The 12082-nt window shown below is 38.3% G+C and overlaps 1 protein-coding gene across 2 annotated transcripts in view; it reads right to left on the bottom strand.

Moving 5' to 3' along the window:
* Positions 1-1296: 1296 nt before the first annotated feature.
* The window catches only part of st5 (suppression of tumorigenicity 5), a 59573-nt gene continuing 48787 nt past the window's right edge, over positions 1297-12082 (bottom strand). For both annotated transcript variants that reach the window (XM_023332569.1, XM_023332568.1), the window contains exons 15-20: positions 7739-7916; positions 6861-6902; positions 5020-5131; positions 3592-3831; positions 3260-3346; positions 1297-1756 (exon numbers count right to left, since the gene is read on the bottom strand). In XM_023332569.1, the coding sequence (XP_023188337.1) occupies positions 1722-1756; positions 3260-3346; positions 3592-3831; positions 5020-5131; positions 6861-6902; positions 7739-7916 (694 nt within the window). In that variant the 3' untranslated portion in view covers positions 1297-1721. The remainder of the gene's footprint in view (positions 1757-3259; positions 3347-3591; positions 3832-5019; positions 5132-6860; positions 6903-7738; positions 7917-12082) is intronic.

The raw sequence follows: 12082 nt of genomic DNA, 5'->3' as shown, positions 1-12082 counted from the left end.
TGCACCCATCATGCCTATTGCCTACTGTACAAGGCTGTGGGGGCAGTGCTATGATCTGGGGTTGCTGCAGTTGGTCAGGTCTAGGTTCAGCAACATTGTGAGCCCAAAGAATGAGGTCAGCTGACTACCTGAATATACTGAATGACCAGGTTATTCCATCAATGGATTTTGTCTTCCCAAATGGAACAGGCATATTCCAAGATGACAATGCCAGGATTCATCAGGCTCACATTGTGAAAGAGTGGTTCAGGGAGCATGAGACATCTTTTTCACACATGGATTGGCCACCACAGAGTCCAGACCTTAACCCCATTGAGAATATTTGGGATGTGCTGGAGAAGGCTTTGCGCAGTGGTCAGACTCTCCCATCATCAATACAAGATCTTGGTGAAAGATTAATGCAACACTGGATGGAAATAAATCTTGTGACACTGCAGAAGCTTAGTGAAACAATGCCACAGCGAATGCGGGCTGTAATCAAAGCTAAAGGCGGTCCAACAAAATATTAGAGAGTGTGACCATTTTTTGGTGGCGACGTTTTTTTTGGCCAGGCAGTGTAATTCAACATGTATGGATATTTCACCACATATTAGCTGCAGCAGACAAAATTTTAATTAAATAAAAAACTGCATTTAAGCAGGTAATTTTGAAACATTTCATTTTTACTGTTAATTTTATTCAGTGTTTTGTACTTTAATTTTGTAAAAGAATAAAATTTTGATGTTGGTTTGTAATGGCATATTTGACAGGAAAACCAGAAAAGTTGAAGTTGTTTGAAAAATATTTTAATTGTGTTTCAAGTCTTACCTTCCTCTTATTTACACATGAAATGCATGCAAACTAAAACTAGCTAAACTTAACTAGCACTTCACATAAATTCAAGGACTTTATGAGAAAATAAAAACCTCGTAATGTTGTGTGCCTTTACCTTTTTTCTTCAAACATTCCTTCAAGTGGCTTTTGTGGTTCTGGAGCCTAATTCAAAACATCAGATCGCTCCTTCCTGGTAAAGGACACAGACAGAGGGGCAGTAACATGGCACCTGGCACCCACAGACAGCCTCTCAGTGAGGGGAACTAATAACAGCACGGCAGTGACAGCAGCCGGAGTGATGTGCAGAGACGTAATTAGGTTATCGGCTGCATGTGGTGGCTGGTGCTCGACTATGGCGCCTTTTGGGATCCTGCGAGCGCCTCCTAATGCAAACCTTTAAACAACGCTGTCATTGAGATGACCCTTATGTTATTATGAAAATTTGTGAGATAGACAAGCAAAGAAATGCTCAAGACACATTCATATATTTAAAGCACTTAGATGACTATATTTAATAACAGATGCACAAGACTGTTAAAATAATCTGTCTTCATTATCTTGATGCATGTACAGTTTTCGAATACACTCCTTAAACAGAGGACAAATAGTGATGCCAAAATAATGACGCGTTAGAACACATGAACTGTACATCTACATCCGTATCAAGTAACACACACTCACTCTGATAACGCTCCTCACATGCACACCCGGATCTCAGTGGTTACTCTACGACTCAGTCGCTGTGTACCGTCCTGCTATCGCTGTCTCATATAGGAACTATAAACATACACTGAAGAGTATCACAGCTTACAGTGAAATATTATGTACATATATTTACTTTTTTAATAATAAAAAAGAAAAGGCACAAAATGTCTGAGAATCATCTTGAAGCAGAGACTTGCAGGTCTTCAGTTCTTTTTGTGGAGAAACTTCATTTTATTTCCTGGGAGGAAAAAAAGGTAAAACTAATTAAAATGCATTTTGCTTAATCTCGCATATTCAAAACTAACATAGCTTTGGAGATCTAAATTGAAACTCTCCACTAATAATACAGATTTAGGAGGTTCTGAGTTGCAAAAAATGTAAGAAAAAAAAGTTACACGAAAGTTAATTTTTAACAAAGGAAATGACTAAGCATGTAGAGCAGAAGCTAAGAAAAAATCAGCTGTGTTCAAATGATAGCAGCATGATTAAAAAGTGAGTAAAGGTTTTTGGGGGTTTTTTTAAACAGGTTTAATTTCCCTACATGCAGATTAGTGGTGGAGCGCTACACACAATCACTCCACCACTCTGGGCAGGTTTTCAGTACGCTTATATTAAGAAAAAAAAAAAATCTTCATTCAGTAGTGAATAAGTTCTCTTTTTCAATTTCTGAAATTATTTTAGATTTTATGTTCTATAGCCTTAAAAATTGGAAAGTATAGAATTGGATTAAGATTTAAATGAAGTATAGCATAACTCAGCAACAACACATAGATACTGCAGATTTTACAACAATACAACTATTTGAAAACATTCAGTGTTAAAGTTGAAACCTTTTATGAATGCAACTCTGTCCATATTTGAGAATAAAACACATTTAAATCACTTTGGAGTTGTTTTTCTAACTAATAGCAGAGCTTAGTGATCACTGGGAATCCTCTCTGCTTGGTGTCACTTCTTAAAGTTACCCAAACAAACATTGTTTTGTGCCCTTAGTTCCACATATTAACTCTCTGCTTGTTCTATTATGAAAAGACGATGTATTTATTAGGTACATGTGTGTACTGAACACAAGGGTTTAGTACACCCATGTACTCTAATAGATATTTTTGGTATTATTACATATTGCTACACCCCCAATGCAAGTGCATTGGGAACACCTAATATTATACTCCAAATCAAAAACATCACATTTGTTATTAATCAATAGGAAACGAGGGAAAAATATTATATTGCTCAAAGAAAAAAAACTATCTGAATATTTTTTTCCCAAGTCCACATTTTTTAGTTTGTCTTCAGAACCCGTATGCTTGCTTAATGGTGTGTGTGGTCATTCTTGTTGAAACACCAATTTTAAGAGCATTTATTCATAAACACAAAAACATTTGACCTCATCAAATATTTTTATGAAATTAAACTGATATATGATCACAGGTATGCATCACCTAGGCCTGATTCCATCGAATGAGAAACATTGACATATGATGGCTCATCCACCATGCTTTGCAGTGAACTGTGGGTTGAATTCAGCATTTGGGGATTGTTTGACAAACTGTCTATGGCCTCTTGACCGAAAGAGAACCATCTTGCTTTCATTAGTCCATAAATTCTTGTGCTATTTTCCTTTAGGTAAGTCAATGTGTTCGCTGGTGAATTTTAACATCTTTTTCTCCAATAGGTTGCTTCTTTCAGGCTCCTGAAATCTGAGACTTGTCTTGTCCAGAACGTCTGAAGCAAAACTCACCAAGGCCTTTGAGGAACTTGTTGACGCCGCTCTGCTCTGTATCTGGTAGCTCTTCCAGATACTGATCCACTCGCTGCTCAAACAGCCCTGGCATTTTAACAACAGAAATCCAAACAAAAAAAGGTTACGGCTCATCAACACGTTCCAGGAAGCTACAACCTCTTTGTTTGCCAGGAAGAATTCAGTGAAGTGAGAGACGGGTAGGTAAAAACATTCCTCCACAAGAGGGCAGTATCAGTACAATGCTTACTGCAGTCCAGGGACTGCTAGAAGTTCAAGAGAGGAAATCAGAAAAAAAAGTGCTCAGCTCCACTAACTTGACAGTAACCCACCTTTAGCCCGTGTCTTCCTCAGCTCCCGGTCCTGAATGAACCCAGCAAACATCTGAGACTCCATGAAGACTCCCAGGAAGCGACGGATGCTCTTGGACGCCACAGACTTGCGAAAAGCCTCTCTTTGGAAAACACGCTCGCCACGTTCGTTCTGAGTGATAAACAGGGAGTAATGTCCCATCGTCTCCAGGAAGAAGCGGATGAAGGCCTCTGACACCAGGCTGTTCAATGAGTTATATTCTACATATATGAGGAAAGCACAAAGAAACATGGTAGATATTCTGCTTGAATCCAGGAGATGAGTGAAAAGAGAAGATCTAAAGCAGCTGAAATGTCTGAGACTCTGAAAGAGCTTGAGCTTAATTTTAAAAAATCTGTTTCTTAGAGCTAAAGACCCAAGTCCCTAGCCACCTCTTAATAGTTACTTGACCAATGAAACTTTGTTGTCTGCCGCAAAGGGATATAAGTTATATAAGCAAGCATCTTTGAACTGCAGAGAAAAGTCAACTGACTGTGACTGACATGCAGCAGACGTTACGTAACCTTGCAGAAAGGCATCCCGAAGCTTGTAAAGTTGCGAAACAGTTATAATACCTTCACTGCGACAGGTCTTGACTTTTTTGTAGGACATTTAAACACCAACCTAGCGGTCGACAAGGTGATGTTCTGACAAAGCAGATTTATCAGTTTTACTTTCCCCATTTGCTTTAGCATCATTTACTAATTGAGACAGAGTGTACTTCAAGTGTTGATTTAATTTGACACAAGTCATAGAAATTGTAATAGTAGTTGGACTAAATACTCTGTTAAAGGTTTCTCTTTAAGAAATGTGCTTTTAAAAAATTGTTTGTAGATGTGAAAAGGAAATTTAGGTTGACATCACATGAATAAAAACAAATCTGGTTGAGGGAAACTTGGAGATTTCAAGAGAAATTATTACTTTAAAATATTCAGCAGCAGCTGTGTACCTGTAATCAACCTAGACAGTTGGATTATTGAGAAATTGTCAGAGTAATTTCCAACAATTGTTTAACCAAACTTGTAATAAATCCAGAATTGGTTACTAAGAATTACTATATACCTGTAGAGTAAAACATAAACCAGGAGATCTCTGGTTCTAACAATTTATAAAGGAAGAAATATATGTAGCTTGGGACTTTGTCAAGAATAGAGAACTCAATACGAGTTTCATAATCAATGTGTGACATAATCCTAATGTGGCAGCTCATCCAGCACACTTCGCCTCCACTACCTTCAAAATCTCATCTCTATGTCAAGCCTCTATGACAAACCGCATGAGATGTCTGAAGAAAAGATGTCATCTCCCAGAGAGTTTCCCAGACAGTCAAACTGAGTACAGCACAGCCTGTTGCTCCAATTAACCAGGAGAACATCTGCCTGTTAGATGATGATCTGTCACTTACTCACCTTCATCTGACTCACTGTCAGAGTCCTGGTTGATGATGTCATTCCTTTGCTCAAGCGCTTGCTCCAGAGCTGCTTGAAGTTTTCGTGGCAACAGCGAGGCCTCGTCATCCATCTGTAAACAGTTGAAGTCAGCAGAGATAAACAGAAACGATTGGAAAAGACATTTAAAAGGTCTGCTCCAACTGCGAACCGCATGTTTAAAAAAGGCAAAATAAATAACACAATCTTCAGCTCTAGAGTTATTGTTTCTGTGTTACTTTTGTTCAATACGAGCTGCAAGCTATGGCTGATAATTGTCTAGTCTCAGATGGATAATTTTATTTAACAAACACTACTGATGTAGTGATTAAAGCTAAAAACTAACAAAGTTATTTCAAGTTTTACAGGAATTGAAAGAGGAAAATCTGAGTGTGATTTAACTGTACAGTTATCCTCAGGCGTAGCTCCTTCAATGAGTGTCCATCACAATTTAACTTTGTCACATTTTGTCTTGTTACATATACAAACTGTTTGTATTGTTTTTTTATTTTTTGCTCAATTTTAATATAGACCAACACAAAATAGTTACTAAAAAAAAAAAATTCATACATGGCTTCCAACACCTATACTGCTAAAAAATCTGGAAGTTTTTTATCTTTGAGTTTATGGAGCCTCCAGTTGACACACTGTGCAATTGTGTCAACATATTGTTAACTTAAGATACTTTGCTTCCAAAGACATGAGAGCATTTTTCAATTCCCAAGCAATGCCAACGGGATTTAGGTCTGGACTTTGACTGGACCATTCTAACAGATGAATATGCTTTCATCTAAACCATTCTAGTTTTGCACTGACTGTGCTTAGGGCAATAGTCGTGGAATAATGTGAATCTCCACTCGTCTCCAGTCTTTTGCAGCCTCTAAAGTTATGTTTTTTCCATCTGTTTGGTTTCATCCATGTTCTCATAAACACTAAACAGCTGAAAAACAGAATACCCACAACTGAATGCTGCCACCACCCATCCTGGGGATGGTGTATTTTAAGGTGATGTCCAAGTGTTTCCACAAAACATTCAGCATATGTGATAAAAAGTTGATCTCAAGCATCTTCTTTTGAATGCTTGCTGTGTCTTCTACATGGTTTATGGCAAGCATTGAATGGAACTTTGTATTCTTTTCTTTAAATTTCTTCCTGCATCTCTGCCATGGAAGTAAAATTTGTGACATTCATGACCCAAAAGTTATCATTTCAACAGATTAATTATCCCACCTGAATAGAAAATGTCTGAATCTCCCCCAAAGTTATTATGAGTGAAATTTTTTTTTTTTTGAGTCCATTTTTGGAAAATGAGCTGAAAAGTGCCATGTGGTTTGCGCAAAGCCTGGAAAATTTCAGAATCAAACCCTGCTTTAAACTTCCCCACAACTTTACTGCTGACCTGTCAGCTGTGTTCCTTGGTTTTCATGAGGCTGTTTATTCACTAACGTTTTCCATCAAAGCTTGGAGACCTTCACAGAACAACAATGTCTAGTCTGTTGCACAAAGGTTTTCTCATTTTTACCAATGAAACTGATTTAATTTAGGGGTAGTGGAGTAAAGGGGCCTGAGTACACACATATGAAGGAATTGTCCAAGATTTATGTTTTATTTGTAAAACATGTTGAAAACCCCTTTAACTTTTTGATTTCTCTTTCTCTTTATGGTTATGCACTACTTTAGGTTGTTTTATCCAATAAAAAAGCAAAGTCTGAAGTTATAAAGTACTAAAATGTAAATTAATTTCTTGGGATTTACTGCTTTTGCAAGGGACTACACATTGTTTTACATTATGCTGGTTTAAATTCAAATGTATGTGTACAAACCTGTCGGATAAAGCGATCAGTTCCCAAATCAACCATTAAAGCCTGAGTGAAGGAAAGAAGATCAAATTAGTACAATTTCCATAAAAGGAGTCATCAGATAAGGCATGGTACATGCCCAATATATATTTTCAGTCAACAGCAGGAACTGAGAATAAGTTTTCTTTTTAGAAAAAAAATACAGATGAGAACTACTGTACATGCTTGTCTCAAACTGGGCTTCTGCTTTTCTTCAAAATATTTATTGGCGCTGAAACCAGAAACTGAAGGAGGGATCCCATTCTAGACACCAGCACTTTACTGGCTCCAGTTCCCAACACCACTTAGCATCTCCTACTGCATATCTGTGGCTGTGCATGCTAGTTTTGTACCAAATATGAACTTCTGGGTTAGTAATTTTAAGGTTCAGAGGAGAGGCGGGTGTCTGCAAAAGGAATGTCCTCACATACTTTAAGCTGCTGTTACCCTTCATGCACCATTTAGTCTGCCATTTTCTTGATTAGTGGGTTCATCATTTTGGTTTTTGAGATGTCATCAAATCATTAAAACATTTTCTTCACATTTTGCCAATGACATGAAGACAATTTAAAAGCTGAACACTTTATTGTTCAAGTCTTTAAAGAAAATCTGAAACTACATCAAAATGTTTCTGTCTCAAAAGACATTAGTGTCTGAACAATGTATTTCTTTGTCTAGACGTAAATAGTAATGAAAGTGAATAAAATAAAAAGATTTCTGAGACAGACTTCAGTCAGAGGGATCAAAAACCCCAGACCAGAACAATAAAAAAACACGTAGATTAAGGATGTTGCACTCTCAGTCTAAAATTTACCTTTTATATTAATACAACAAGATGAATAGTCAAGACTTCTTCTACTCACTTCTTCTACAGGTAACTCTTTAAGTTTTGGCAATGAGCTGGACAGGAGTCCTACTAGGAAAGGGGTTGGACAGCACACGATGTCCAACATGGATGCTGGCAGCACTGGGATGAAGGTGTGTTGCCAGGAGAAGGGGTAGAGCAGCGCCACCACTGCATGCATGCAGCTGGACAACGTACTATTGATGGGAGAAAATTAAAAAATGACAAAATGTTACAACTTTCACAGTCAGCAGAGTTGCGGGTCCAATTAGGTTAATTGGTCTTAAACAGCTTTATTTTACACAGACATCAGAGCATTTCTTTACTACACAGTTCAATATATTAACATTGGGCATTTTTTATTATTATTGTAAGTTACTGCTTTATTTAAAATAAACAGTTTCCATTATTTAAAAACAAGATAATCTTATTTAAGAATGGCACACTGACTTCATTATGGTGTTTTTCTAAATCAAATCAAATTTTATTTGTATAGCACCTTTTAACAACAAGGCATTTGAAAGTGCTTTAAAAACACAAAAATACAAAATCATAATTAGATTTTCTAAATGTCGGGACTACAGTAATTGCTAACTTTAGTCTAAACATTGTTGTTCTTGTACTATGTTTAAATGACTACTTCATCATTGTGTCCTTCACAACTGTAATGTAATATTAGGCTTTTAGCTCAGTTAGATACTTAAATGCTTTTTTCTCTTCCTACAACTCATCTCTGATACAACAGAGTTAAAAAAAACAGAGGGGCATTTTTACAAGCTACAGCAGCTTCCAAAAAATAAGTCCTTGTGTTCTCCTACTAGTAGTTTAGTTTACACTTCAAACCACAATGACAAAAGCCGGCTCCATTACAATGCATCTTTGAGATCTTCCTGAGCTCCATTTACAGGGGTGGCATGACCGTGGCATGTTGCTATAGTTAAGCCAAAGGCTCGTTGACGCAATAAGTAAAAGCAGGAGTTTGGTTTTGACGTCGACAGCTGCGGTACAACACGAAAATCCCAAATAGCGGCCCATCTTTCTCACGATCCGTCGCTTGTTGACAGTGGCTGACCCCTCCTCCTCTCTGTCTTCCACACAGTGTTCAGTTCATGTGTACAAAAAACAGTGAAAATAAACTGTGGGTCTAATCGTGCATACACACACACAAGCACTAAATCAGTATGGATCAAGAACAAGACCAAGGATCAAACATGGTATGTGATTGGCCCTATTTAAGGGAATAATTGTGAGAAATATTTTCCACAGTTACTGTCCTCATAGCAGCACACTACGGTTCACAGTGGTTACTGCTTTTTATTTAAACTCATTAGATTTAATTCAAGGGAAACTTAGCTGTCCTTAGAGAACATGCAGAAAGCAAGGAGCAGAAGCGTGATTCCCGAGCTGAGAAAAATAACTCCCTTAGCCTTTCGCACGGTGTTTACTCAGGCTACACGTTTGCCATGGTGGCTTTTCATCTCCTCTTCCCATGAGTCAAATTGCCAAGATTACAACATGTTTTCTTGACAGGCTAAAACAGAATTACTAAGCGAAATCCAAAGTCTACAATAACCGCAGCGATCGGGGACTTTTTCTGGCCTCCTTCAGTTCACTCCGCTAACGGAACATTTACAGCTTCGCTTTGGCCAGGCTGATTTCCATTTGCCCGGGGAGGGCTTGATAATTTCAAACAGATCCTGTCTCCGGGGTTTGACAAGTTCCAACAGGGAGCGATGGGGCACAGATCTGAGAATAACCTTCGCCACAGGCTACACATGGCCCGGTGCTCCACCAATACCAAAAGGATCCGTTACACTCATCCGCCGACCACAAACTCCTGGGAGAAAATGAACTTACAATGAAAACACTCTGCTCCACCAGAGGTTGCCACTCAACTTTGGAAAGAAAGAGGCAAAAGCACAATGAGAAAAGTTATAAAAAAGAATTAAGTGAGCTCCATGCTTCAGACCAGGTACAGTAACAACCAAGTAAATAACCAGAAACATCCTGAGATGCAGCTTTCTTTCAGCAGGGCCAGGAGGAGCAGATCTTCTTCCGTTGTAGGTGGTTATTAGTTTTCAACTTGTTCCGAATTAAAAACATAATCTAAAACATCCTAAGAAGTTGTAATTCTGCCTTGGTAAGTCAGTAATCCCCATGCTGTACAAACATTAATAACCAACATGGCTGCCTCAAATATAATGCATAGTTGAAACTTCCAGGTTATGCAACAATATTCTGCAGGAATTAGCAACTCACTCCCACACAGCTTGTGTTGAACCTAACCCTGTTGCTCTTTGGGACAGGCATTGGGTCCATGTGGAAGGATCTTTGGGATATTTTTTTGGCCTGAGCCTCAGTAACCACCAAAAGCAAAGGCAAAATTACCAACAAAACTCACCCAGCCTGAATCCAGGAGGGTTCGCCAGTCCTCCTATTTATTGGAAGATTCATCGAGACGACTGAACAGCTTTCAGTTCGACTTCTCCTAAAGTGCGTTTGATTTTGTTCTGGATTTATGCAAGCCTCAAATTCAGCCATTGTTTAAAAGAAATTTATATTGAATAAATGAATTATGTATTTCTGTTTTGTTGCTGTTTTGAAAATATGTTTTCTAAAATATTGCGTTTTTCTTGTGTTGCGTTAGCTGATTATATTCAAATGAATCAATATGAATCGGAATGAATAATTAGATGTGACCAGTTGCAAGGAAAATAGAAGTGTAGTTTAGCAATTCTGACGTCAGTGCAGGTCTGCTTTGTGTTAAAGTAGGACAGCTAATCCTGATATATTATCTGTCATAGTTTTGTCAGGCCAGGCACAATGTTAGTGAGGCTGAAACGGCAGATACTCCAGGAAAGTAAGTAGTCTGTGAATCCCGAAGGAGGAGGAGAGAACATTTTAGTGTTTAAGGAGAAGGGACTTGGATTAATGCACTATGCTTACACTCTAGCTCATGTTTTGAAGGTCTGTACTGTGCAGATCACAGAATAAACCGGGTTTGCAGAGCTTGGATTAACATCTGTCCACATTTTTAACTGTGTTAACACGTCACATTAATATCATATATAAATATTTGTCAGAGTTGACTACTAGTAGTCTGCTCTACATTAACTCATAGGCATCGTCTGGAGGGTTTACGGGACATGAACAAAAAAACATTAAGTGACGTGAATATTTCTTTGACATATCAATAAGCTTAGCTAAGCAACACATGTGAGACTTAAAAAGTCCGTAAAGAACTGATGTGTGATGTTTTAAACAGACAAAAACATTTTTAATGATCAGTTTTTTTCCATTTTCCATCCAGATGTTTGCTGAAAAGAAATGACAGGTTTACAGGCTGTAATGTAGCCATAAGTTGTGTCGGCTGTGTTATGTGTAGCAAAAATATGACCTGCTGCCTCTGACACTCTGACTCAGTTTGTTCAATGTTGCATTAAAATGACAGAAGAGGAAATATATGAAGATTGTTAAAACTTCAGGCCAAGATTGGATTAAAGGTAACAATCAGCTCAGCGGCCATCATTGTTTGAATAATGCTCTTCACATCTGGAAATTAAAAGAGACATACGTTATTTAGACTTGGTTATATTTCAATATGGCTTCAGGTTATATTTGGCTTCACCAGAATGTTTGAAATGCTTCGTAGCTCACCACTGAATGTTGCCTGAATAATCACATACTACTGTGAATATCTGTGGTTATTGTCACCCAATAGTTAAATGTTTTTGGAGGGTCTTAGGTAGGGGTCTGAATTTATGTCAGACAACAGCTGTGCCAAAAAGCTACAAAAACAAACAAAAACAAAAAAACGTGTCTATGTTTCACCTCTTTCTGTGCTCAAAATAACATCTGGTAAAGTACACGCAGACAGAGCTGCACATGATGTATTTTTATCCTTTAGCATAATGTTCTCTCTTTGCTCCCTGACTCCCTGAACAGTTTTCCCTCACTTCCTCTCTGTGAGGACCTATAGCCACCAACTCTCTCATTTTGACAGCAAAAACTGTTTGACACAAAAAATTCCCTCCCAAAGGAAGACCGCTGATTTTTCCTCTTCCAGTTCAGACCTCAATAATGCCCAGATTCAGTCAAGTTTGTAGGGAAAGTGCGCAGGCGCGCCACAGCGTCGGTTTGTTGTACATTTTATCGCTCACAGCAAATGAGACTGATGTGAAAGTCAGCTGGTAAAGCAGAGCACCTGCGGGTGAAGAGGGTGAGATCACTCCAGGACCCACACTGAACAGGGGGGCCTACATAAAGCTACATTTTGGCTGGAATGAAACAACAGATGTAGGTTAAGCCATCTGCTCCAGCTGCAGCTGCGTGCCATGAGGCTGACTGATGGAGAAACCGTGTG

The sequence above is a fragment of the Xiphophorus maculatus genome, chromosome 4 (genome assembly GCF_002775205.1).
Source record: "Xiphophorus maculatus strain JP 163 A chromosome 4, X_maculatus-5.0-male, whole genome shotgun sequence".
NCBI lineage: Eukaryota > Metazoa > Chordata > Actinopteri > Cyprinodontiformes > Poeciliidae > Xiphophorus > Xiphophorus maculatus.
Note: the sequence above shows the minus strand (reverse complement) of the source record. Positions and strands in the feature narration are given on the sequence as shown.